The following is a 26987-nucleotide window of genomic DNA, read 5'->3' as shown; positions in this document are numbered from 1 at the left end:
TTCCGTACACAAAGCTATCATCACGTTTTTAGTTTTATAAGGTGAAATTCAAGATTGCAAAGAGTTCATTGTGTTCTGCAGTGAACCAATATAGAGGTGAATTTATATTGAAACATTGGCTTCATAAGTCATATCGTTTATAGATCTTCACATTAAAGTTAGAAAATACTTTTGTTTTTCTTGTGAAAACTCAAATACTCTGGGTTAAGGTGGAATTGTGTGTCCCAGGCATTTGCAATTATCAGGCTCTGAGGGACATAATAAATCTGATAATGGGTTATCGTGGCGTTGAGCCAAACCCCATTTTCATGGGTCTCTTCCTCTGCTGTGGGGAGATGTGAACTCTTCATGTACAACTTCTTCTTCCAATTTTGTACCCATAGATTGCATAGGAACATAAAGATTTTGTTCTGTACTTCAGATTTGAGCCCAAGAGCTGCAGAAAACCCAAAATGTCCCTTTGGCTCCCTGGGGGGGGTCCCTGCCCTGTGGGAGCACAGCCCAGTTTGAGCCCTGAGCTGAGGTAGTTGCATGTGCTGGAATCACAGAATATTAAGGGTTGGAAGGGACCTCTGGAGAACATCAAGTCCAACCTCCCTGCCAGAGCAGGACCATCTAGTCTGGAAATGGAACCAAGGTGAAGAACAGGGTTAAAGCACCAGCCTCTACACTGCAGCTCCAGTAGCAACCTTGCTAGGGAGGAAGATTCTCTGTAAGGAAAGGAAAACACCCCAAATTCAGCTTTGTTTCTTTATCTAGCCTTTTATTTAGTCCTTGGGAATGCTCAGCCCATTGCTCCCAGTTACACACCCACTGTTGCCCAGGATCTGAGTGTTTTCCTTCATCTGGAGCAAAGGTGGGACACAGAATCCTGTCTCAAGGTACCTTCCCATGTACGTACATACAATTTAAGTGCATCTTCCCCAAATCCCACATTTCTTATTTTCATCTCTCTTTGCAAATGGTGAGCAAAGGTGGGACACAGAATCCTGTCTGAAGGTACCTTCCCATGTATGTACATACAAGTTACATCCATCTTCTCCAAATTTCTTACTTTCATCTCTCTTTGCAAATGGTATTTGAGCTGGGTGTCATCTCCACATCTGTCCAACACACTCTTTTCACATGAACATAGGAAAGTACAGTTGCAACCTGATGTCTTATTTGCTTCCTTAACTTGAAGGGTCTGTAAAATAGTTCAGTACTGTCTGGATGACCTCAGCCTGTTTCAGATTGTTTCATGGTTTCTGATACTTCAAAGGGATGATGTGAAAACTTCCCTTAGCAGCTAAATTTGCTCAGTTTGGTACTGTTGTTTTTTACCTGGAGTAACCCAGGGGATGGTGGCACTGTATTTATGCAGCTACAGGTACAAAGTATTTGGCTTATTAAGTGTGTTTGGGTGGGATCTTTTTGGCGTGGTGACCTCATGTCAATATGGTGTTAGAAACCAATTCAAAACATCACTGTAATTGTAGTGATTTTATTATAAAATCATAAAATCCTGTCATATTATCATAAGTCTTTCAAAGTGTCATATGATGTCTGTAGTTGTCAGAATAGGGAAAAACCCAGGCAAAATTAAACCACTGAATTCCCTGGAAATGTGAGAGCTTTATTCCTGCAATTTTGAGTCCCTTTGTTGAGCCTCTCAGTGACATGCCAGATCCCAACCATACCCCCCACACGCAGTTTGTGCTCTAGGAGATAACCCAGAGATGAGGCAGCTGAATTTGGGACACTTGAGGCAAATCAATTCACTTTGTGCCACCATTCCCAGGCGTAATGGTTTTAGTTCCCATGCAGGGTTGTTGTGAGAAATAGCTAGAATAGCCAAAACTTGGAAGATGCGTTGACTTTGTGGTGTTATTATAAGGTTGTATTTTTTTATGGAGGTGTTTAATGTCTGATTTTGTTTACATTACCAAAAAAATAATGCTCTTATTTAAAAATATCTCTGTAGAGTGAGTAAAGTCTCTTGAGTAGCCGACATCCAGAACTCTGGTAGCAGAAACAGAAGGTATTTGGGTCTAAAAGTGACACATTTGATGCTGCAGTCAGGCACTTTGAGTCATTTGCAGTTTATTTTATACCCCTGCCTTTCTTTTACCACTTTGCTGTATTTGTAAAGTCAAGGTTTTTCTTTTTTCCAGCAAAACAAAAAACAATACTACCAAAATAAAGATGGATTGTTAAGTGCTTGTGTTCCTGATGTGTGTGTTTTAGGGGTATAGGGGATTAGGGGAAATAGGGGGATTGTTTCCCAAAGCCTTTGCTATTCCCTGAGGCTTGCAGGGGATTTAATTAATGATATTAATATGAATTAATCCAGCCCAACTTCAGGCTGGACGTGACCTGGCGGCAGCTGCGTGACCCTGGCACCCCTCGTCCTGCACCTGCAGGGATGACTCATGGTCATCACTTCAAAGTCAACCCCACTGAAAAAGAATTCATTTTTCTGCTTGGATCTGTGCCCCAGCCTGGGTGGCTGGGTGGCTGGAGCACCCCTGGGTGAGGCAGAAAACCCCCAAAAAATTCATTCTGAACTTGGTGCAAGTTTCCCATAAAAAGAATTCATTTTTCTGCTTGGATCCGTGCCCCAGTCTGGGTGGCTGGGTGGCTGGAGTACCCCTGGGTGAGGCAGAAAACCCCAGAGAAATTCAGTCTGAACTTGGTGCAAGTTTCCCAGGTTTTCACGCTGATTTTTCCCTCTTGATGTGTTAGGGGCAGCATGCCATTTGTTTTCTTTAAAGCTGTAAAATTCATTCATTCCCTTGTCATACCCCCTCGAAGAGACCTTCAGAAAGTCACTAATTCAGCATGTGAGATTTCTCCTTGATAAGAGTTTCCTGGAGCTTTCAGTTCCTATTTTTCTTGAAACGTGTTGCTTGGAGTGTTCCCCTCGGAGGGTGCTGGCTCCATCCCAACCCCTCTCCTCTTCCTGGGAGGTAGAAAAGCTGATCCAAGGCTGGTCCTGAATCTCAGAAATCCTGTGGAGCAACTGCTTGGGGGTTTAACTGATGATATTTTGAGATGCTCTGTGCTCTCCAGCTCTTTTCAGTGAAGCCCCAGTGAGTTGCCTTGGACTGGGGTCCCACTTGAGAGGCAGAGCTGGGAGCAGTACACAGGAGGGGAAACCCCAAAAAGTGCTTTGAGCAGGTGTTTTTATGCTAAAAAGCATTTTGTGTAGATAACATGCAAGGTGCACACTGTGGCAGGTACTGCCAGCACGCTGGCATGGGGCACATGGTGGAAATGTGATGGTTTGTCAGTGGAGTGCACCTCAGATGTGCTTTCTGCAGTCACCAGCAGCCTTCTCAGTTTCTGCCTTGTGAAGAAGTGGTGCAGGAAAACATTCTGCTCCTCTCCTACATGAGCTCATTCCTTGAAAATGAGTAAATTGGCAGCTGCAGAAGAGCTACGGCCTTTTGCTAAGCAATAACCAGACAGCTTTTGTGTTTTCAGTCAGCTCTGCAGATCAGATGCAGAGTCCTGAAGCTGTTGGGAGTTGCAGGACAGTGAAATCCCTTTAAGGAGTTGAGTTAATGTGTGGCTGCACACCCCTCCAACTCCTCTGGGTTTCCTGGCCTATCTCATTTTCTCACCTCCCTGTTTTGAATGCAGATCTGCTGGAAAACAATTAAAAAAAATAAAAATAAGCAAAACCAAAACCAACCCACCCAAAAAACTCCATCCTGATTCTGACTGTGCAGCAGCTGCTGGAAAAGCAATGAAAAGCAATGAAAAGCAATGAAAAGTTTTCTGGCCATGGCTTTTTCCAGAACTTGTAAGCTCAGTAGAAACATGTCCTGTTCCACACATTGCACGTGTCGTATCAAACCCTGCAAATTGTCCTGCTGCTGTCTGCAAGCTGTGGGCCAGCTGCTTGTAGGCATTGCTCCTCGGTGGGGTCAGTGCTCCAGAAGCATGGAGAGTGTTTGGGCTCTGACGTCAGGCTGGAGAGGGGCATGGCCATGGGGCTGGGCTGCACGCTGAACCTTCTCCAGGGCTCCAAAGAGACAACAAGCCCAGAGAGAGCTGGAGGAGACTTCTTTCTGGTGGAAAGCACGTTATCAGGTAAGGAGTTTCGTATTTCCCTTTTGTGAAGTGAGGAATTAGACTCGGAGTGTTTTCATGCAGGGATTGTGCCTGGTGATTCATTTTTTCCTTATGAATTTCGTGCAGTGTTGGGCTGGATGAGGGAGAGCTGCACTTTCCAGCTCTGCTCTCTAACAAGCATTGAGCTCTGCATCAAAGTCTTTCAAAGGAGCAGAAATATTTTGTCTTTCTGGGGGCGTGTGGATTTTGATTCCTGCCAGTTGATGCACTTTGGCTCTAGGTGAAGAGCCACAGGTTGAGTGCTTGGTCCTCTCAGCTCACGATCCCTCTCTTTGCTCCCCCTCCTCCAGCTTTGCTATCACCAGTAAAGCTCCAAAAAACCCCAGACCCTCAGCTGTATGAATTCAAGTGATGAACTTTGATACAGGACAGGTTCAGAGCTGGTTTTCTTGCGTTAAGTGTAGGAAAAATCCCACCCTGTTTCAAAAGCTCCATTAAAGAGTAGAGTCAGTACAAATCTGTCTCCTACCTCCCAGGAGATAAAGCCAGGGCTGTGTAGGGGCCACACGCAGGGGTTTGTGTTTGCAATAGCTGGCAAACAGGAGGGTGTGGGGCCAGCACGTCCACCTCTGCACTCCCCACGTGCAGGGATTCATCACTGCCTCTCAGGAAGCTGGAGGCTCCTCTGGGAACCTCTTGAAGCAGCACATGTTGCTTTCTTCATAGCCAGCATCCAGAGGTTCTGCCAGTGCTCCTGAAGAGCAGCTTGCTTTTAGTCTCAAGATGCTGGGTTAAGTTTTTATTAGAGGGGAAAAAAGAAATCCAAGCATGTGCCAAATAGGAAATCCCTTGGATGGTAAAAAAATGAAGTGGTTATAGGGGACACCCCTTCCTGGGACAACTTAGAGCAGAGCTAGACACAGGACCCCAGTAAAAGTTACCACAGTGTTTAGGGAGAATATTCCTGGAGGGCAAGACATTTGGGGCATTTGTTGGTCCCTTGGGAGGGAGATGCTTCCAGAGTCCTCCAGTGATGCTCTCAACTGGTTTAAAGCTTCTCAAACACTGTTGCCTCCAAATAAACACCCAACATGTGGTTTTGTCTTCTGCATCTGAGGTTTGGAATCGTAGACCTTGTAGAAGCATCTCTCCTGCTTATGTTTTGTGTCTTTTTGATATCTAATCAAAAGTTATTTTTTTCCTGATGAAGTTGATGCAGCCTTTGTAGGCAGCATCACTTGTTCAACTCTCTGGCTTCACGTTTCAGCTTCCAGTGGTATTTGCTTCTTGCTCCACAGGCAAAGATAAGACTAAAACTGCTAGAAATGTAGTTGGAATTTTCTACAAAGTTTTAGGTTTACTCCATCCTTTTTTTTAATGAAGTATTTGTTACGTCTGGAGAGATTCAGTGCAGTTTTTACAAGACCATCACACTTTTAATGACATTCAAGTATTCCAGAGTGACCCTTTGTTTACTGCCCCAGTATCCTGGGCTGGGCTGCTGCTTTCAGTTCACAACAACTCAAATCCAGACCTGGGCAAAAAAAAAGTAGCAATTCCTAGAAACCCCTTCCTAATTGCCTTTAGCCTTTGTAGGCTGCAGTGGGGGAATGTGGGTGAAAGCTCCAGGGAAAGCAGAGTGCTGGGGTGATGAGTCTTATGCCAACACTCAAAGGGTAAACAGGGATTCTGGGTCCAGCACCTCTGGTGTATGCAAATATTTAATTCTTCCAAAAACAAACAAGGAAGGGACCAGAGCCATGGAACCATTTATTAACTCCAGCTGCCCAATCTGGGGAATCAGGAAATGCTGTCCGAGGGGAAAAGAGCACTGTGCCTTTGAGGTTGTTTTTCAGTTTTGTTTTCAGCCATTTTAAAGGATTCAAATACAAAAACATGTTCTGAAGTTCCCTCCCCTCCTCTTCTTCCTGGAAGGTCATGAAACCAGCCCCTGATACTGTTGTTCTTGCACTGGGTATTTGCTGCTCGGCCACATGCTCCAAGTTGGAGCTGAAATAAATATTCCCCATAAAAATATCCCCCAATAAATACTGCCTGCTTGGTATTTAGGAGGGTACAAAGAGACACATTAGTGCTTGAATGCTGCCCTGCTCCTGCTAAACTAGAGTTACAATTCATTCTATTAGCATTTGGGTGAAAACAGGACAAATTGGTCTCTTAGCAGCTTGCTGAAGAGAGATAGTGGCAACAGCTATTTTAGGCTACTTTTAGCATTTAATCAGGGTTTTTAATTTGGGCTCCTGGCTGTCAGCTTCCTTCTCCCTGTAGATGAGGTGGGGAGGAGGCATGTGTGTATTGGGGATGTTTTAGGGTCTATGATGCTATCTGGAGCAGAGGAGCAGCGACTTTTCCAACACACCATGTGTCTAAGACATGAATTCTCTGCAAGGAATTTGGAATCTGAGGCTCAGCTCACACCAGAGCACCTGCTCTCAGGAGCTGGGCTTGACACTGCTGCTGCAGGTTGTGTGTGTTGTAAGTGTTTTGAGTAACTGTTTAAGAAAAAGAAAATGAAATTTTATGTCTTCATTCCTCTCTATGCCGTTCAGTCTTTCCACACTTTTAGTAGAGGGCAGACTGGCCTCTCTGTGGTTAATTTTGTGTAGATGAAGAATTGGATGATAGCAAATTGAATGCTTCTTTTTACAATGCCTCTTGGGGAGGAAGAAGGATGAGTCTGTGCACGTGGAAGAGGCAGCTGAGTCCAGCCCAGCTCTGTGTTCCCTTGCATGGTCTTGGATTATTTCCTTTGAACTTCTCCTTGGTCGTCCAAACGGCAAAATGGAGAGAAGTTCTTAACCTTTGGCATTTTATTGGCTTCCTCTGAAGTGGTGTTTACCTAATTAAATAAAATAACTTCCAGTGACCTGTTTTATTTTGGATGACACTATTTTCTTTCTCATCCTAGCTGGGAAAATGCAGGGAATACTCAAGAAAGCCTCAAAATTATTCCAGCAAACCTGTGCTCTGCTATGGAAAAACATTCTTCTGGTGTGGAGAATGAAGACAGAAAGTTTTCAGGCAAGTATCACTCCTTCCAGAGAGAAGTAAAAATTTCCACGACAAAAATATGTTTACATTGCATTATTTTCATGAATCTGTGAGAAGCCTCAGCTGGTAACCTGGTTCTCTGGAACATGTCAGCAGTTATGACACCACCACATCACAGCAGAATGAGGGCTTGTCACAAAGCTGCCTTGTTGCTTTGGGTTGTTGAGCCCATTTCTGCACTGCCCAGAGGAACACGGTGTTCGATTGCTGATTATGGAAGTAAAATCACCAGCAGAGCTGACTGGCTCCACTATTAAGAAAACATGTTTTTTTCACTTGGAATCTTACTCATATTTTAAAATTATTTCACCTGTGAGACAGTTCTTCCTCATTTACAGAAAAAGGCATTCATGGCCAGAGGAGCTGGACCTTGCAGGATGAGAAGGGTCCTTGCAAACATTTCCCATACCACCCAACCTCCATGTCACTGGGCTCCCACTCACCTTTGAAATTCCTCCCTAGAGGAACACGGTGTTCGATTGCTGATTATGGAAGTAAAATCACCAGCAGAGCTGACTGGCTCCACTATTAAGAAAATATGTTTTTTTCACTTGGAATCTTACTCATATTTTAAAATTATTTCACCTGTGAGACAGTTCTTCCTCATTTACAGAAAAAGGCATTCATGGCCAGAGGAGCTGGACCATTCAGGATGGGAAGGGTCCTTGCAAACACTTCCCATACCACCCAACTCCATGTCTCTGGGCTCCCACTCACCTTTGAATTTCCTCCCTTTCATCTAGGAATGGATTACATCACTGTTTCTTCTCTTAATAATACATATATCATCAAGTGTGATATCCCACTACCCACGGAATGAAATCCCTTATGAATTCCTTGGACAACTGGATGATCCAGCCTTCAATGCTACGGGACTTACACTGGCATACACACCCGTGACTCAATCCACCAGGCAATTAATGAGCAAAGTGGCTTCAGATTCTGTAATCACAGGTAATGCTGCTTGAAAATCCTTGTTTTGGGGGCGTTGTCTGAACTGACCCTGACACAATCCTCAGTCATTGGAAGGGGGGAAGCATTTGGACAAAATTTTTTGAGGGTAAAAATTGTGGCTGGTGCCCATTCTTGTGTTGTTTCATCACTAATCAAAGTTTCATCAGTTATCATCAGATATAATAATATCTTTCAGAGTTTTTTTTATCCTTTTGTGGTGTTTTTTTGTTTTGTTTTGTTTTCTTTTTTTTTTTTTAATGCCAGGTATAATAATAGAAGAGGTGGAAAATGAGGAAAAACTGGAAACAAGAGGAATTTCAGAGGATAGCGTTATTGGTGTTGTTTTTAAGGATGACTTCTCCTACTCTCTCAGATTTCAAAGCTACAGTGTGGTGTTTCCAAATGATGCTTATGAACACATAGGTAACAAAAGAAATGAAATCAGAAAACTTGATTTTACTCTTAAAAAATGCTTAGATGGATGTCTGTGCTGCCACGCGGCTCAGAAGGGACTGAGGCTGTATGTGCTAAACGTTTCAAGAAAAATATTAATTAGAATTTGAGGTTTTGTTCCCTTAGAAGGAAATAAATGTCAGAGAAAAAAGTCTTTAAGAACACAGACACACTCTCCATGGTCCTTTTTGTCCCTCTACTTTCTATCTCTTACCATGTCAAGTCATAGCTGGAAAACGAGCGTTGCACGTGCACTAATGTACTTCTAACATATAGTGCAGGGATAATTAATACATTAAAACATAAACCTCCACACACATTTGTCCACATTACTAATTCTTTGGCAAAATGCACCCCTATTTACTGACTAGAAGTAGTAAACTAGCCAAAACCAAAAGCAAGCTTATTATCAGATAAAAATCAAATGAGTTCATCTGTTGAAGGAAAAAACCAAAAAGTGTTTTGCTAAGAGCTGGTCTTGGAAAATGGAAATAATGGTGAGATTATTTATTCTGTCTATGCAAGTCAGCAGCTCTTTGCAGGTGTGAGCCCAGCTCCAGTGTGCTCTGGGTTTCCTCAAGGTTCTCCTCCCCTCCCCTCGGCACTGGGCGCTCTTACGGTCACTGTACTTTGAGCCTGGGCTCCTGCCAAAAGAGGAGAGCTGAGCATGGCCAGCTCCTCTGTGCCCTGAGACAGGCTTGATGCCACGTCAGGTGGCCCATAAATCCCAAGCCACCAACTCCCAATACCATATTATTCTTGGAGAAAAATATCTGCTCCAAGAATAAGGCTGAGTAAAACTAAATCTTGATTTCCTGACCCTTAGGTCAAATCCATTTTCAGCCCCACACACTATATATTTATATACACATATTTATGGAAATACATAGATTAAATTAGTCCTTTTATTTCTTCTTTCTCAGATACCTGCTTCAATTTCTCATCAAGTAACTGCAAAATTCCTTTGTACTGGTATGCAGGTTTCCTATCAGTGCAGTCCAGCATTGATGCAGCAGTTATAGAAGTAAGTATGACCACGAGGGAAAAGATGTTTTCTGTTCTTCCCAGAGTTATCTGTAAACTTAAAAAAACCCAACCACACAAAAGAAAAAACACCCAATCAGTTCATTTTCTGTGATCATTAACTTTTTAAACACAGAGTGTGACTGAAAAGTCAAAGGAATGATAGATTGTTCTCATGGCTCAAGGCAGCACTGGTGCTTATTGCAAAAAGACACTAAATATAGAGTATTTGTCACTTATAAATGTCACATTGTTATTGACAAACATCATTTTGACGCCCATAAAAACCTGTTTGTTCTGATGTTGGCTGGTTTATTACAGGCAAACTAATTAATGGCTGGTTTATTTCATTTAGATGAAAACAAACCACTCTGTCTGGGAAGAGATGAAGTCGATCGGCGGCGTTCGTCTGAAATCACCCTTGATGAAACCTGTCTATAAACTGGATTATATTTGGTTCATTGTTTACATCGTGTTGTGCTTCTCCCCACATATGTACTTTGTGTCAGTGAAAGCTGTAAGAGAGAAGAAGAAGCTCAAGGTGTTAATGAAGGCAATGGGTTTGCAGGACAGCGCGTTCTGGTGAGTCTTGGAGAAATGAGCTGTATAATTCCAGGATTTCTGTTATATTCTGTATATAAGATATCTACCAGCTTGCAGGATAGATGTGGGTCTGGTACCACCACTCAGTACTTCCCCAGACCCCAGCAGCCATCATTTACAACTGTCTAACCACATATCCAGGTTCTCTGAAGCCAAGCTTTGTGTTTTGTTGGAACAGTGCTTTGCTGCTTTTATCTGTAACATCCCATTTGCTGGGGGATCCCAGTTCCCAAGAACGTTGCTCTGAGACTGGATTTTTTTTGTTGTTATACTTAGCTGTGGTCTCCTCCCCATGGAGCAGAGGTGCTGTAGCAAAGTTCTTGGTGTTGAGATGTTGCTTGTCTCCAGGAAATGGGTGAATACACACAGAGAATGCAAAAAGTGAAAAAAAAAAACATCAAATTTTGGAGAGGATGCCCAAGGAGGAAGCACAGGAGGGACACATTTATTTGATGCAAACGCATTTATTTGATGCAAAAAAATAAAACCCCAGGCAAGCTGTAAATAAAGAGGGTTCTTCATGAAGCCAAAGCCTTCAAGTCCTTCAAGGACTCTTGTGCACTCTTACCATGACAAAACTTATGGCAGAACAGAAACCTCTGCAAAAACCTTTAAAGAAATCACAGCTTGGATGTTGACATGAAGACACTTTACCAGGCAACTGCCATCTTCCTTGGCTCCACAGTCACAGAAGAATGATCCATATTTGGTGTAAGAAATCTCATGATCCTTGTGACAAACTTTAGCACAGACAGTGCAAACACCAACACCATCAACCATCTTGCAGGTGTGGTATCATCTTGCAGTGATACCTAAATCGTGTCTATCAAAAGAGGCTTCCAAAGCCTTCTGAGCATCAGTTGGTCACATCATTAGGAAAAGAACAAGTGATCCTGGCTGCAGAGCCTCTGCTTAGATGCTCCGTGGTTCCTTCCTGGCATCATTACACCTGCAGAGATTTGGGTAAGGTGCAAGACATGGATATTTGCACCTTTCCAGTGTGGAAATTATAAATGAAAGTGTATTCCTGTGTTGTGTTGACTGTTCTATGGCCCATGCTGTCATGTACAGAGGCAAAAATAACTGTGCCTTCATTTGCAGGTTGTCCTGGAGCTTGCTGTACCTCGTTTACATTTCAATCACATCAAGTCTGCTGACACTGATCACCATTGCCCAAGTCCTCCATGACCACAGCTTTGCTGAAATCTATTTTTATTATTTCTTTTATGGCATAGCATCTGTAAGTCTGTTTTTTTTGTGTTCTTAAATGATGCACAATGGGGATTTATTTTTTTTTAAGGAAATCAAACATCTGAAACTCAAAGACTACAGAGTCCTCAAGGGCTGGGCATTGTATGAGAAAGTAACAAAACCTCCTCCACTGCTGGGATTTGTCATTCTCATTTGCAGGCTAACATGTCAGTCCTGGTACATTTTGGGAGGCTCTGACTTGAAACCAGAGTAAAGAGAGGTGCTCACTCCAGCATGAATGGAGAAGCTGGGGCTGCCTCCTGGAATTCAGCCTCCTCAGGAGACCAAGGGGTCTGATCTTGGTAGAGCTGCCCTAGATGTCAGAGCTGTCTGCTAAAAGATGGGAGCCTCATGAATTATGCTTGTTGGGTTTTCATGTTGGGTTTTTCAGCTGCCAGCAGAAATGCATCCTGCTCACTCCTGGTTTTCTTTGCAGATTCACTTCTGTCTCATGCTCAGCTCTTTGTTAAAGCAGCCAAATATTGCCAGTTTCGTGGGATTTTTCCTTCACATCATCTTTGGATTGCTGGGTTATTTGACCTTGTTAGACAAACTACCACCATCTTCAGAGTGGTTTCTTAATATCTTCAGTCCTTTTGCCTTTACTGCTGGCATCTCAAAGGTATGTTCAAGATAAAGCCATCATGAAAGTTCAGCTCACAGCAAACATGCTGCAGACTTCTGCCAGATATCAGTAGCTGTCACACACATTCTGCACTGCCACAATCACCCACTCACACCCCTCTGCCCTGGATGCACTGCAGAAGAAATATTGACTCCCAAAGTAGATGCTAATTTATAGCAAATAGAGTTGGACTGTCAGCTCCAGCACAAATTTTACCAGCTCTGTATAGACAATAAGCTTTCATCTCTGGAAAACTATTGCAGCAGTTGGATGTGGCTGGTGGGTACCAAGATCTGCAAGAACCATGAGTTCTTGAAGTGCTGCCTTAGCAAATGCCATGGGCATCACTCTGCTGGTGTAACCACTTCTGCACAACTCAGAATTGAGCTTACTGAAGCACTCCTGGGGCTTCTACTCAGAATAAAGTGTTGCCTGTTTAGAAACAGCATCATGATTACACGTGGGCATGGTTTTCTGGTGAAAATGGTGGTGATGACACAGCAGTGACTCACACTTAGTACTTCTGGCTAAGGAAAGTGTTGCATCTGACTTGTGCTTTGTGGTTTTTTTCCTCCCTAGATGGTCAAACTAGGAATATATGGACTAACCTTTACACCAGAATTGTACCCGTTGTTCAACTTATATGCCATATTGAGCTTTGACAGCATCTTGTATTTGCTGTTGGCCATTTACTTTGATAAAGTTTTACCTGGTAAGTAGAAATGTGAGAGGGGAAAATACACAAATTTCCTTATATTCTTCTTCTATAATCTTCATGGGGAAAAGATGCCAAAGGGCCAATGGGATAGTGCTGAGAAAACTGTCATCTCCATGGGGCAACAAAAAAGGTGTCCCAGTAGCTTCTGGAAGGGCATCTTAACAGCAGTGAGCCTTGCCATGTTATGTCAGGGGCTCAAAACTGGGTTTGCTGTACTGCTCAGGAAAAAAAATGGTTGGGGAGAATCCTGTTTTCCCAGATTCTTACTGGGAAAAGAGTGAGGCAGTGAGATCCTACTCCAACAACCCAACCCTTTGGTTTAAAGGGATGTTGTAGAACTTGACCACCTGGGCCAAAGGGGTTGTCAGCAAAGTCTTTGCTGTGATCCCCACCTGCACTGACAGATCTGGACGAGTGAACAACTCTTAATTGTAGAAATTACCATTTTTTTTATGCTGCTGCAGGTCTGTATTCTGCAGCTACAGATGGCTGGGCTCATTTAGCAACGCTGGGCTGCCGGGTAGCAGGTTGTGGCTGACATTTCACCCCCTCTGCTTCTGCACTAGGGAAGTATGGAGTCCCATACCCACCCCTCTTCTTCCTCAGCCCCTCGTACTGGTGCCAGCCCAGGGGGGGGTACGTGGGGGTGCGAGCTGGCACCGACAGCAGCCAGGACCCCACCTCCAGCAGTAACGCCGAGCCGATGCCTCCGGGTTTTGATGGGAAGGAAGTAATCAGGTAAAGACTCCTGTAGGCACAAAAAAAATACTACATGTTGTTATTTGTATCCCTAAGGGGCTGGTTTGGCCCCTTGCTGTTGCTGCCTATGGCTTATTACTAGAAAGCAAACATAAATCTGCTAAAATAATAGCGAGGTCATCACTTTTAATTGCATAACCACGTGTTTTCTCACTCCCTAGGGCCTCCCCCTTCATTCACTAAGTGTTCATTCAGTTTGAAATATATTTAGACATCTGTTCTAAAACTACATTAGGTAACTCTGCTTTTAAGTGGACACAAAATGAAATACATAAAAGCAATTCCTTCAGACCCTAACGAGCTGGACCAGTTTGAGGAGGAGCTTGGGAAGCATTCTTCCAACAGTTTTCAAAGATTATTTCAAGGCAGAGGAAATATCCCAAAGCTGTGAGACTCAATAGTAATTGTTTGCTTACTTTTCCTTTAGACTAAACAATATTGGGAAATTATACAAGAAAAAGGACAAGAGAACCGAAGCTTTAAGTGGTAAGAGAGATTTTGTAATTCTTCAGATTTCATTTTTCACTAGATATGAACTGAAACTGTTTTGAAATATAGGGGATGTGTTTAACCCTGCCTCCAGCACTGTAAAATATGTTATGCAATGGTTATTTCTGCTGGGTAAATTGCTGGCAAATTTCTACCAGGTTGTTATCTCCTTGTTCACTCCAGGAAAATTACTGGTTATTATTTTTTTGCAAAAGCAAAAGCCTCCTTAAAAGCTGTGCATTTTGCAGTGATGAACCACTCTAAAAATCCCATCTCAAACCTCTCTTTTCAATATATAAGCTGTTTGGGGCAAATAAAACTTGGGGTTTTGGTCCCTGGCTGCAGCTGAATCTGCTGCCACAGTCTGAGCCATGTTCTCCAAGCACTTACACATTGGCCAGCTCACTTGCTGGCAAGGTCAGAGCATAGTCATGGGACATTTGTTAAAAGGTTTTGTTTAACAAGGACTCCAAGTGACAGTGAAAGTATCAATATGGTCTCAGAGGTTTATAGTGAGTAAAAAAAAAGCCCAAACAACCCACCAAAATACAAACCAAGTCTTTTTGTTGGAGGGAAATGAGGCAGCAAAGTCTGGCTGCTCTGAAATAGCTCCTGAAATCTCCCACCTTGGAGAGGTGATGGGCTCTTCTCTTTCTGTGGACTCTCTTGAGTCAGGCTAAAATAAAAGGTTATGAGCCTCATAGAAAACAGAAGTCAAAATTATTTAAATATAGAAACTAATACACTTCCCTCAAATCAATCTAGGCACGACTGCCAATCCCTTCCTAAATTTAATCCTAACTTCTGAAGATGTAGCCCTTGGTTTTGGGTCTGTGTTTTCACAGAATCTCCCTCCTCTGACCTACTTGGCCACAAGCTGTAGGTACAAATCTATCTCTCACCAACTTGCCCCCTAATGTCATCCTATTTCTATTCCAGGCTTGACCTTGAATATCTATGAAGGTCAGATCACTGCATTACTTGGTCGCAGTGGGTCTGGAAAAACTGCTCTCTTAAATGTGCTCAGTGGGTTTTCCAAGCCTTCAGCAGGTAAGATGATGGACCTCATGCTGAAGAGAAGAAGCTATTTGGTTTTTTTTTCAAGTACAAGGGGGTAAATATCCAAATCCACTGAGTTTTCCCTCAGTCTGATCTGTTCTCAGTGCAGATTGCTGCATCAAGATGAGCTTCAGGGCCAGTGCTTCTGTTGTGGGTGTGCTTGCTTGTGTATAAATGGTTATTTCTCTGTGAATCCTGATGTGTTCCATGAGCTGCCTACTTAGAGCAGATACAGTTCAGCTCTTGAGGGAGAGATTTGATGCTCTAAAACATTTTTGAATGGTATTAAAGTTTTGGGCAACACAAAGTTATTTTGCCTTTTTTTTTTAAACACTTGAGGAGCATCCCCAGTGCTGGAATTAATATCCAAGGTATGAGCACAGAGCACTGACTGGGAGATCCACTACAGTGTGGAACTGGTTTCATCCTTTCCTGTATGCAGGTTCTGCAATGATCTACAACTACAACGTTTCTGAAGTACAGGGTATGGAAGGAATTCAGGCAATCGTTGGGATTTGCCCCCAGTTTAATTTGCACTTTGAAGCTTTAACAGTGAAGGAAAATCTCAGAATTTTTGCTCACATCAAGGGGGTTCAGCGGAAGGAAGTCGAGCAAGAGGTTGGTATGTGCTTCTCAGTCACTGACTTCTGTTTTGTGGCAGCTTGGACATTTTGAGCTTTCTTTATAAAAGATTATCACCAGCATCTTGTTCTGTGCAAATAAGAACAACCCTAATTTAGTGCAGAAGTGTATTTTCAATTCTTTCTTATCCTGAAGTCACAAGATTTCGATTTGCAGTATTTATCTCTAAGCAAAGACATATAAAGTAGACAAGTTTTAAATCTTGAACTTATACTTTCCCACCACGTGTAAATATTCATGAACTAAACTGCAACCAGTGCTTTGAAAATCTGGCTTTTGTCTTTGTCTATCACCAAGGTGCAGAAAGTTCTCACGACTCTGGACCTCACTGACCTTCAGGACGTTCGTGCTGATACTCTGAGTGGGGGACAGAAAAGGAAGCTGTCTCTTGGAATTGCAATTTTAGGGAATCCCCAGGTAGGGACCGGTCACATTTACACACACAGCACATCCTGTTTTAACACCTAGCTTTGCATCTTGCCATGGCTTTGCCTTTGCAGGTGTTGCTTTTAGATGAGCCAACAGCTGGGTTGGATCCCTGCTCCAGGCACCACGTGTGGAGCCTCCTGAAGGAACGTCAGGCTGGGCGTGTGACACTTTTCACCACCCACTCCATGGAGGAGGCTGATGTTTATGCTGGTGAGCCCAGATTTTCACACTGTGGTTGACTGCTGTTTGCAAACAAGGTTTTTCCCATTGCAAAGCCCACGTAGGGGACCCATCATGATGCAGTCTCTCTTTGTTGGACACGTTTTCTCTGATACCAACCACCCAACCCAGGCTGAGCAAAAGCTAAAATTGGATTGATGTGCCCCTCCAAGACCTTGTTTTTACTCTGCTTTTGGGATGAAGCAGTTGCCTATTATATGGATATAGCATGAGCAACACCCACACAAATTAGTGATATTGTTTGAATTAGTATCTTCCCCGTTTCCTTATTGCTCCTGGGCTGCATGGGAAATTTTCCACAAGCCTGTAAGAATGCATAATTACACAATTAACCTTGATGCTCAGGAGAAAAGCAGCAGCTTGAAAAGAGGAAAAACCTTCAGCCCTGGCTGGGTTTTACTCCTCTTGACTTCATTATAAAAATGCCTGTTGAGTTCAGAAGGAGCAGGGTGAGGTCAGGCTACTGCATGGTTGTAAATCCCCCCCTAAATCCTTTGTATTCACTCTTCCTTAGATAGGAAAGCTTTCCTCTCCAATGGGAGATTACAGTGTGTGGGCTCCTCTCTGTACTTGAAGAGAAAATGGGGAATTGGCTATCACTTAAGGTAAATCCTTCTCTTTTTGGTCATCAGTCTTTTTATGAAAAGCTTCTAGTTGATGTATTTTCTTGTAGAGTCTGTGTCTCTGTAGAATTTCTGTGTCGAGTAATAGAAATCTTGATAATTCATTTTAGAAGACTTTCCAGGCTGCCAAAAATATCTTGCTTTGGACAGCGAGCTGCTTTGCTTTGGAACACAAAGCATCTGAGCATGTAGCTAAAATGACTTCACAACCTCCTCCCCAGCTAAAAGGGGACCAGGGCAAGATGATTTGCAGTTTCTACATACTCTGTTGTCCCAGTGACACACAAAGGCTTTAACATGAACTTGTTTTACTTTGGATTTTAATTTCTGTGCTCTTGGTTTAGCAGTACTGCCCAGGGTCATTGTTCTTTTCTTCAACTATGTCTTGCATGCATGGCAAAAGCAGAGGCACTGCAGACATCATTAAAATCCCTCACCAAAGTGCTGCCCAGTTCTGGAGGTTCCCGACAGCTTGAAGAACCACCCTTGGCTTTGTGTATTACAGGGATGAGATCTGCATTATTTTTCAGATTTAATATTCTAGCCATCTCTTTTTCATCCAAACAGGATGCACATCAATGACCTGTGTGACCCTGAGCTTCCAACAGCCCTGGTGAGGCAGCACATCCCTGGGGCTGTGCTGAAGGGACAGAAGCAGGGTGAGCTGTGTTACATGCTGCCTCTGGAAAACACCCAGAGCTTCCCAGGTAAGAGAAACCTGTCCTTGGGCCAGGCTTGTAAAGGAGAACCAAGTGGTGGGAAAAGCAGAAAGCAATGTTGCTGTGGAGGGAATAATGATATTCCCTGCTCCATGCTGACTGCTGGAATGTACCAGATTAATCACACCAGCCTGAGTTTCTAGCTGTGGTCTCTGGGCTGAGAGTTCTTGTTTCTGTGGTGCAGATCTGTTCAGGCATCTCGAGAGCAGCCTTCTGCAGGGCCTTGTGAATTATGAGGTTAGCAGGACAACCCTGGAAGATGTTTTCATGACACTGGAGGGTGAGGAAGCCATCGATACAGAAGGTAAAATGTTGAGTCCAATTTGCAAGTGTGGCAGGATTAAGTTTCCATATATACATATGTTTTAATTTAATCATAGAATCCTTTAGGTTGGAAGGGACCTCCAAGATCATCAAGTCCAACCATATCTAATGTGTTTCTATTAAGTGTGAATTTTGGTAAGGTTTGGTAGGGCAAGAGTTGCAGTTGTATTCAGCTTCCCTCAGGTGAAGAATATCTTCTTGGAGAAGCCTTAGATAATTCAGTCTTGACTTCCCACAGGCTTTTAAGCACAAGACTTGCAGACTGATGTTAGAAGGGTGTTTGTCTTTGAAGGGTATACTACCTAGACCAGAAGATGGGAAAAGAGAAACCAGCCAGAAGGCATTTCACAAGGCCAGTGAAGATACTGGAGGTGTTACCATGTGAGCCAAGGTTCAGCCAGTCTGAATTCACTAATGTAAACTCTGTTCTGGATGAATTATGGCCCCTTCTCTCTGCCTATGTTTCTTTTCAAGGGACAAAAAAAGAAAACAAACAAACAAAAAAAAAGCAAAACCAAGAAAACACAAGGAAAGAAGGAAAGATTCCTCTATTTGGAGCAGAAGATCCTTGTTGGTTGTTTGCAATTAAAATGTGTCCTTTGAATGCTCTTTGTGGATAATGGACATGAGCCACCAATGCTCAATGGCAGCCCAGAAGCCAAATCAAATCCTGGGCTGCATCCAAAGCAGCTTGGCCAGCAGATGGAGGTGATCCTGTCCCTTTGCTCTGCCCTGGGGAGACCTCACCTGGAGTCTGTGTCTAGCTCTGGAGCCACCACCACAAGGATGTGGACCTGTTGGAGCGTGTCCAAAGAAGAGCCATGAGAATGATCCGAGGGCTGGAGCAGCTCTGCTGTGAGGACAGGCTGAGAGAGTTGGGGCTGTTCAGCCTGGAGAAGAGGAGGCTCTAGGGGGACCTTATAGCCACCTTCCAGTACCTGAAAAGGGCCTACAAGAAAGCAGGGGAGGGACTGTTCACAAGGGTTTGTAGTGACAGGACGAGGGGGAATGGGTTGAAGCTGGAAAAGGGAAGATTTAGGTTAGAATTTAGGAAAAAGTTATTTAATGTGAGGAGGTTAGACCACTGGAATAGGTTACCCAGAGAGGTGGTGGAGACCCCATCCCTGGGGACATTCAAGATCAGGCTGGGTGAAGCTCCAAGCAGCTTGACCTAGTTGGAGATGTCCCTGCTTATGGCAGGGGGGTTGGACCCAATGACCTTTGGAGGTCCCTTCCAGCCTGAACGTTGTATGATTCTATGTCTCTGTGCTCATGGTGTTTCTCTTGCTGAAGAGGCAGAAGCTGGGCAGCAGGAGGAGAGGGGCCCGAGCCCCACGGCGTGGCCGGGGCAGCGGAGCGCGGCGCTGAGCGGGATGTCTCTCTGGAGGCAGCAAGTCTCTGCTGTGATGAGAGTTCGTTTCCTAAAGCTGAAGCATGAGGGAAAGTTCCTCAGGTCCATGTGAGTACAGGAGCTCTCGCCCAATCTGCAGCCCTCGTGCTGGCTTGGTGCTTTTCAAAGGGTTTGAGCACTCCCTTGGGTGGCTGAGGGAAGGCTGAAATGCTGGTGGAGATGGTTGGGAGCAGAGAATTCAGTGGGAAATATTTAAAACTGCATTAATAAGGGCAATCAGAACTTCCTGGTAGAGCTCTGAATTGCTTAAGTCTTCAATTTCCCCTTGCCTTTCTCAACATAAACCACACCATTGAAAGTGGAGTTCCCCTGGACTCATTTCTGGTCTGTTTTTCCAACTAGATTGCTGTTCCTTGGAATATTCATCCTGCCAATGCTGATAGTTCTCATAACATTTCACCTGTGGGAAAGCTACAGTAGGTGGGAAATCACAGCTAGCTCCTATTTTCTTCCCACTGAAGACAAAATTCAAAATAAGTCAACAAATCTTCTCATCTTCAATGATACAGGTGAAGAACGGGTGATGTTGATGTGATGCACCACTCTGAGTCCTCTCCGAGCTGATGGACCACCCTTGCCTTACTCTTTCTGCACATTCCTTTGTATATTTGTGGCTTTGGGAGGTGATTTCTTTTGAGCAAAAGCAAATCCTTTTTTTAGTGGTGATATCTGAGTAGCTGCTACTTAAAAGAGTAATGAACCAGGTAAATTTAAAACAAGAAAAAAGTCATAAATGAGGAAAGTATGGAAACATACATTGTGTTTAACCAGTTCCATTAAAATTTAAAAATAAATAAAACAGAGAAAATATAACTTGCTTAGGTTCTGAATGTTCAGCTTATTTTATCAGACCTCTGCTTTGCAAGAAGGAGCTTGTCTCTGTGTAACTGTTTCTATTTAAAGAACAACACTCTAATTAATTTCTATTCTTTACTTGCTCTCAGGATCACAAATTGAGGATTTTATTGCTGCTTTGAAGGCTCAGAACATAACCCCAGAAATAAGTCATGAGAAAAACATCACAAGCATTCCACTATATAATGGAGCTATAAAAATATCCCTGGAAGGCAAGGTGAGAGATGTTTTTCCTTCTTCCCTCCTGTGTGTCAACAGGATTTTCTGAAATGTTTTTAAATGAGACACGGTGAAATACTCACCTCAGCAAAATGCAGAATATTTGTTGGACAGGTTAAATGATGTTGGTAGCCCTGTTTGCAGGAAACCAGGATTAGAGTTGGTTCTTTCCACTGCCTGCTTCTTTACAGTGATCTGTAGGAAAAGCATTAGTGCAAGACTTTTGTGCTTTTCTACAGAAACTATGATCTATCAATCATTTCATGATTTCTTCTCGTGGTACTATTAACCCACTTCCAGGTCTCTGTGGTCCCACCAACAGAACCATCTGATTGCCTTTGTTGTTGCTTTTCTCCAAGCCCCCCCAGGGCTCAGCTCCTCCTCAGGGGTATGCAGGTAACTTCTTTTGCTCTTACATCTTCAGAGCTACAGGTTCACGGTCATGTGCAGAGTAGAAACCATCAACTGTTTCCCCCTGCTCGTGAACCTCCTCAGCAACACCTTCCTAAGGCTCTTCAACTCCACCACACACATCCGTGTCTGGAGCGAGCCCTTCTACACTGTGAGTGTCCTGCCTCTCCTGGGGATAATTAATTGCAGTAGCCATGCTGAAGTGAGAAGGACTGGATGGGTTGGAAACCTGGTTGGATGAGCGACCTCCAAGGGTTGGGGTCAGCGGTGCCACTGCTTGGGTAGTTCCTGAGGGCATGTCAATCTGTTGCTATTTAATTACAACTCCTGCAAAGAATCATAGAAAGTTTTGGGTGGGAAGGGACCTTTCAAGGTCATTGAGTCCAACCCCCCTTGCAGGGAGCAGGGACATCTGCAACAAGAGCAGGTTGCTCAGAGCCCCATCCAACGTGACCTGGGATGGTTCCAGGGTTAGGGCACTGACCACCTCTCTGGGCAGCCTGGGCCAGTGTTTCATTGCCCTCATTGTATAACATTTCCCCCTCCTCTCTAGCCTAAATCTCCCTCTTTTAGTTTCAAACCATCACTCCTTGTCCTGTCACAACAGGTCCTGCTAAAAGCTCTGTCCCCAGCTTCCCTGTAGGCTCCCTTCAAGTGCTGAACAGCTGCAATAAGGTCTCCTGGAGAGTCTCCTGCAGTGTTCAAGAGCTCTGAAGGGTTTCAGTGCCACATTTAAGCTTGAGCTATGTGGCAACATGGTAGGACTACAACAGTGATACTTGCAAACCCCACCTTCCAGTCAGCAGCTCCTTGGCAAGAATCAACATCAAAAAACGGTCTCTGTCCTCAGGAATTTCCAGTCATCCCAATACTTTCTGCAAACTCCAAGATGCTAAATGCTTTTTTTGTTGCCTTGATGTGTGTTCTTCAACACAAATGACCTACCCTTCATGTTGTTGCTCATCTGCCTAACCATCCTAGGAGCGTTGAGCTAGATAGACTTTCCCTGGGCAACTGTTGATTATTCACAACTCTGAACTCCTCCTCCACAGACCAGAAGACCAGAAGCAAGGATGGACACCTTTTTATTCTGCCTCAGCTTCATGGTCATTTTTGCTGCTGGGTTGCCACCTCAGTTTGCAGTGAGCAGCATGGAGGATTACAAGGTAAAACCCATGAGCTGGAAACAGGAATGTCTCCAGAGAGCACTTCACGTGCTGATGGGCTGCCCAGAATTTCTAGGTAGGATGCTAGAAGAGGTACAGCCCCACCTGCACGTTGTACCAAAGCCCATTACCCTGCACCTCAAGGAACCAGCTGGGGCTCAGGATAATTGGAGTGTTAATAAAGATTTTGGGGTCAAAGATTTTGAGGTCAGAAGGATTTTTTAATTTTTTTTTTTCTTTTTATGAATGTTGTGTTTTTAAACAATAATAGAACTAAGAAAGGCTTGAAAGTGCTTATTTTTTAATTTTTTTTTTTTTCTTTTTAGGAATGTTGTGGTTTTAAACAATAGTAGAACTAAGAAAGGATCAAAAGTGCTAGGAAAGGAGAGGAAGGCTGAGCCAAGGAAGGGAGGAGTGTGGGTGGTGAAGGAGGAGGAGCAGCAGGAGTGATGTCTTGGGCTCTTCTACATCATCTCTTTCCCCACTTGCCTTCACAGCGCGGGGCTCGTGCCCAGCTGCGGCTGGCGGGGCTCTTCCCCTCAGCATACTGGTGTGGGCAGGCACTGGTGGACATCCCACTCTTCTGGACCCTGGTGTGCCTCATGTTTGGGGTCGTGCTGCTGGTGAACCGCACCTGCCCCTTGCGGGCCAGCGACCTGCTGACCCTGGTGAGCTCCACACGGGGGAAGGGGCAGAGGCAGATCCCCCTCCCTCGGGTCACGGGGAGATTTGCTTGAAATATTTTCATCCAAAGGGGTTGCTGGAGGTAGGTTTCCATATCTCCACACCCATCTCCTTGTGGCTGACCTTGGTGTCCCTCTCTAGGGCGCTTGCGTCGTTAGTTATGGAGCATCTCTTGTCCTCCTCGTCTACTTAATTGCCTTTAAATTCCGCACGGGACGGAGCAGTCGCTACATTTGGTCTTTCATCTTCAGTCTGGTAAGTGAATCTTCACTCTGGATCGTTTGATTTACACGTTGGGCCATCTGAGGTTTCATGGCAAACACGCCGATATCCAACAGAGGAACCCCCTCAGTGACACACTCTCCATTTTTTAGCAAGAAGACATTAATGCTGGAAATCCTTTTTCTGCTGTACTCCAGGTGAATTTCACTCTCTACCTGTTCAGTGACCTACAGGACACAGTTTTCTTCATCTCCTGTGCTTTGTTTCCTGTCTTTCCACTGCAGGGCTGGTTCGTCTCCACTGTACAAGTAAGTAAACACCTCCCACTTGAATTCAACAATGGTCCTAATGGTGCAAGCTGGGAAAGCAAGAGGCACTTTGCAAATTTCTTGTCTCAAAGTGCCAACTGTCAAAAAGAGAGAGTGAGGAAAGACAACAGGAGAAAAGGTCCAGGCTGGGGATTGAGAGAAAAGACCAAGATTTGACTTGTTAGTCCTTTGATTGGGATATTTTTGGTTTGCTCACTTACAAAATGCTGTTACAATGACTAGTTTGGCAGCCAGGGTAGCATTGGGAGGGGAAGGTGCTGGAGTGGGAAGCCCTGGGGGGATGAAATGAGCTGAGAAGGAGGTGAAAGGACTCCAAGATAGAAGCAATGATGGGAAAGGTTGATCCAACCTGGCTGATTCGAGGTGCCTCTTTGAGGCAATAGGAGCCAAATAAAGAAGAAGTCCAGATCAAAGCTCCTTTTTCAGCCCTTGAAGGAAAGCCAAACATCCCTACATCCCACACCTGCACTGAGGAATACTCTGCTAAGGAATTCTGCTAATTGATATTTTTTCTTCCTGTAGCTTGTATTACCTGCTTTCCACATGGAGACTTCTGAGTTATGGGGTTACATCTTCATGCCCATCTTTGCAGTAAGGACCAGTTTGATGATGGTTGTTTTGGAAAAGATGACTGTTCTAATACAACGGACTTGTGCTGGGCTTGTATAACTCTCCCCATAAATAAAGCACGGGTTATGTGGTCAAAGTGAACATGCACACTAAATTTTGGCAGGGGAGGTACATCCAAGTAATCATGGGCTTGTGTCTCACGTGACCCCTGGATGCTGGAACAAACATGCAAAGGTGGGGGGGGGATTGAGTGTAGCTCATGTATAAAGCAGAGATATTATTAATCAACTAATCAGCCTAATGTTGCCTCTACAAGAAAAAAAAAGATGTGATCTCTGAGGGATGTCTGTTGGGGTGCAGATCATCGGAGCTAAAGCTGCATTCCAAGGCAAGGCTTTTGCAAATGATCTGTGTATGAGATGGAAATGCATGCAAAGCATCAACTGAACATCTTTGCTTTGTGGACTTTTTCAATAGCTGGAGTAAATGAGCTAGGTCCCTGCATCTGCTTATCATTAAAATGATTTGAGTGTCTCGTTACCTTGTCTCCATACAAACCTGATGAATTTTTGCCTTTTAGCCTTACATCCATTGTGTGATTTTCGCTTTCCTCCTGCGCTGTTTGGAGATGAGATGTGGAGAAGCACTTACCAGCCTTGATCCTGTCTTCAGGTGAGTGCCAGGGATGCCCTGGGATGAGCTGAGCTTATCCTGGGCTGTGGGGTGGGCTCGGTGCTGCACAGCCAGGCAGGACCCAGCCTGGCTCACCCCTGACAGCAGGAGAAGGGAAGGAGTGAACTTTAAAAAACCATTTTGAACTTAAAGCCATTTTGCAGTGTGGATAAAGCTTCTGTCTGCAGTTTTAACCAGCTTGTCTGGAGGATACTGAGAAGGAAGGGAGGGATTTTTTTTTTATTCCTTTGGGTCATTACAGCTTCCAACTTTACTTACTGGAGTTTCCCTGAATGTGTCTGGAGGCAAATTCCCACTCTAGTGTGTTGCAATAGAAGGTCAGTTGAGCTACAATGTCCTAGAGAGACTGACAGATGTGATTTAAGCTTTTTTTTTTTTTAACTAAGCTTCATAGCTGAGGTTTCAGGACAATTCATTATATCTGGCTAAAGTAATAGTTACCAATTGAAATCCAACATTTTAACTCCTTTCCAAACGTCTCGGGATTGCTCTCTGCAGGATGGAGACCTCCTCTAAAGCTTGATCAGGCTGGGTTCATCTGCTCTCTGCTTATCTGTCAGCAACAGCATGCCACCGACCACCTAAGGCATGTGGGAGAAGATCTGTAAAGCTTATTAGATCATCAGGCATTAACAAATGTGACTCAGCCAGGAGTTAGATGCCCAAATAGCTTTAAAACCTGCCCCGTTTATTTGAATTCTCCTTGGACAGATCGTTGGCATGTGTCATGCAAGGAGCCAGTCAACACTTACTGATGAAGGAAAAGCTAAAGCTGACCTTTATTTTCTCATGCATGCCAGTGAGATTGTTTTTTTTAAATTCCCCATGAATAAATACTTGAGCAAACACTGTGGAACAGCTCCCTGAAGTCCAATAAATTTTGTGGGGCGCTGCATTGGCACTGCCCGCAGAACAAACTTGTAAAACCAAGCCTTTTTGGAAGTGATTCCTGGTGACACCATCTCTCCTCCTTCACTCACAGGATCCAGAAGAGGAGAGCAGTTGCCCAGCAGAACAGGGACCACCCCGGGGAGGAGTCCCCAGAAGTGCAGGTGGAGAGGGAGAGGGTGAGGAGAGCGATGACCTCCCCGCAGCAGGAGGAGGTGAAAACAGCCTTCTGGCTTCTTTTCCTTTTCATTCTCCACCTTCAGGTCTGCCTCTGCTTTCTTGGCTCCTGCACTTATTTACTGATCTGATGTCTAAATGCACATCTCACCCCCCAGCCCCTGGTCATCACCCTGGCACCAAATTGGGTTTAGCTGGCACTACGTTTTTATTCCCATTCTGCTTTTTTTCCCTTGTTATTCTGTGGCTCTGTTTCCTGGATTTTTAATTTAGACATTTCTCTTTAAAGAGTCATACTTAATGGTAAGAACAGATGACCTGTCTCATGGGATAGGAGGAGAGTTTTTATTTCCCACTTGATCTCTTCACAGGAGTCAGTTATCGTCGTCAACAGTTTGCGCAAGGAGTATGAGGACAAGAAAGCCAGCTCCATCTTTAAGAAAAAAAAGAAAGTTGCTGTCAAAAACCTGTCTTTCAGTGTGAAAAAAGGTCCGAGTCTTTTGCTTCACTCCCTGTAAATGACTAAAATCTAACAGGGGGGTCATATTTGGGGACTGTGTTTTTGTTAGGGTTTTCTTGTGTGCCACCAGCCCCAACTCACCCAGGTCCCTGTGTTCATGGTTTTAATTTATGGGGATAAGTTCATGAACAACCCTTTCTCCTGCAGTAATTTTAGATATTGCTTAGCACACAGGGAAGAAGGTCTTATTAGCAAGAATTATTATTAACAATTCTTGCATATTTGTTCCAGGAGAAGTATTAGGTCTGTTAGGACCCAACGGAGCTGGAAAAAGCACCACAATAAACATGATTTCTGGAGACATAACGGTGACTGCTGGGGAGGTAGGTGGGTCCTGCAGAGCAGCTGGTGGGATCACCTCGGTGCCTTGGTAAATGAAGGATGTGATAAGGCAAGCAGGCAACGCAGCCCCTAAGTCAGGGATTTTATGCACGAGCAACCCTGGATGTTCACAGAAGTCAGAAGAAAGTGGTTTACTCAAAGCACCATCTAGTTTTCCTCAAAATCAGTATTACAGACTGAAGGCTTTGAGCTACACAGATTCTTCCGTGTGCATTTGAAACCCATCATGAAATTTCACAAGCCTCCTACGAAATGTTGACATCTAGAAAAAAAAATAACACTCCTCATAAACAGCCTTGCAACCCCAGGAAATTGAAAACGAATGGGAACAGGGTTGGGCCAGTAACAATCCATCAGTTAATTATGTGCAGGATGATTAATGACATCTGCTGGAGGAGGGGAAATGCCATTGCTGTTACAGATTTGGGACTGGATGTCTGAAATAGAAACGTAGGACT

At 44.0% G+C, this 26987-nt stretch overlaps 1 protein-coding gene across 1 annotated transcript in view; it reads left to right on the top strand.

Moving 5' to 3' along the window:
* Window positions 1–3968: 3968 nt before the first annotated feature.
* LOC103775074 (ATP-binding cassette sub-family A member 10-like) overlaps window positions 3969–26987 on the top strand; it is a 27413-nt gene continuing 4394 nt past the window's right edge. Inside the window, exons 1-30 of the mRNA XM_008942518.1 lie at window positions 3969–4077; window positions 6989–7101; window positions 7875–8085; window positions 8350–8508; window positions 9462–9562; window positions 9917–10143; window positions 11266–11404; window positions 11852–12037; window positions 12620–12752; window positions 13325–13496; window positions 13945–14003; window positions 14946–15056; window positions 15508–15683; window positions 16005–16124; window positions 16208–16346; window positions 16891–16981; window positions 17567–17706; window positions 17903–18022; window positions 19342–19501; window positions 19796–19962; window positions 20398–20525; window positions 20952–21089; window positions 21991–22104; window positions 22602–22772; window positions 22930–23043; window positions 23163–23318; window positions 24490–24581; window positions 25585–25705; window positions 26039–26156; window positions 26419–26510. Coding sequence (XP_008940766.1) covers window positions 3969–4077; window positions 6989–7101; window positions 7875–8085; window positions 8350–8508; window positions 9462–9562; window positions 9917–10143; window positions 11266–11404; window positions 11852–12037; window positions 12620–12752; window positions 13325–13496; window positions 13945–14003; window positions 14946–15056; window positions 15508–15683; window positions 16005–16124; window positions 16208–16346; window positions 16891–16981; window positions 17567–17706; window positions 17903–18022; window positions 19342–19501; window positions 19796–19962; window positions 20398–20525; window positions 20952–21089; window positions 21991–22104; window positions 22602–22772; window positions 22930–23043; window positions 23163–23318; window positions 24490–24581; window positions 25585–25705; window positions 26039–26156; window positions 26419–26510 — 4077 coding nt within the window. The remainder of the gene's footprint in view (window positions 4078–6988; window positions 7102–7874; window positions 8086–8349; window positions 8509–9461; window positions 9563–9916; window positions 10144–11265; window positions 11405–11851; window positions 12038–12619; window positions 12753–13324; window positions 13497–13944; window positions 14004–14945; window positions 15057–15507; window positions 15684–16004; window positions 16125–16207; window positions 16347–16890; window positions 16982–17566; window positions 17707–17902; window positions 18023–19341; window positions 19502–19795; window positions 19963–20397; window positions 20526–20951; window positions 21090–21990; window positions 22105–22601; window positions 22773–22929; window positions 23044–23162; window positions 23319–24489; window positions 24582–25584; window positions 25706–26038; window positions 26157–26418; window positions 26511–26987) is intronic.

The sequence above is a fragment of the Merops nubicus genome, unplaced genomic scaffold (assembly GCF_000691845.1).
Source record: "Merops nubicus isolate BGI_N331 unplaced genomic scaffold, ASM69184v1 scaffold3146, whole genome shotgun sequence".
In the NCBI taxonomy this organism is placed as follows: domain Eukaryota; kingdom Metazoa; phylum Chordata; class Aves; order Coraciiformes; family Meropidae; genus Merops; species Merops nubicus.
The sequence above is the reverse complement of the archived record's forward strand: the minus strand, read 5'-3'. Positions and strand labels throughout refer to the sequence as shown.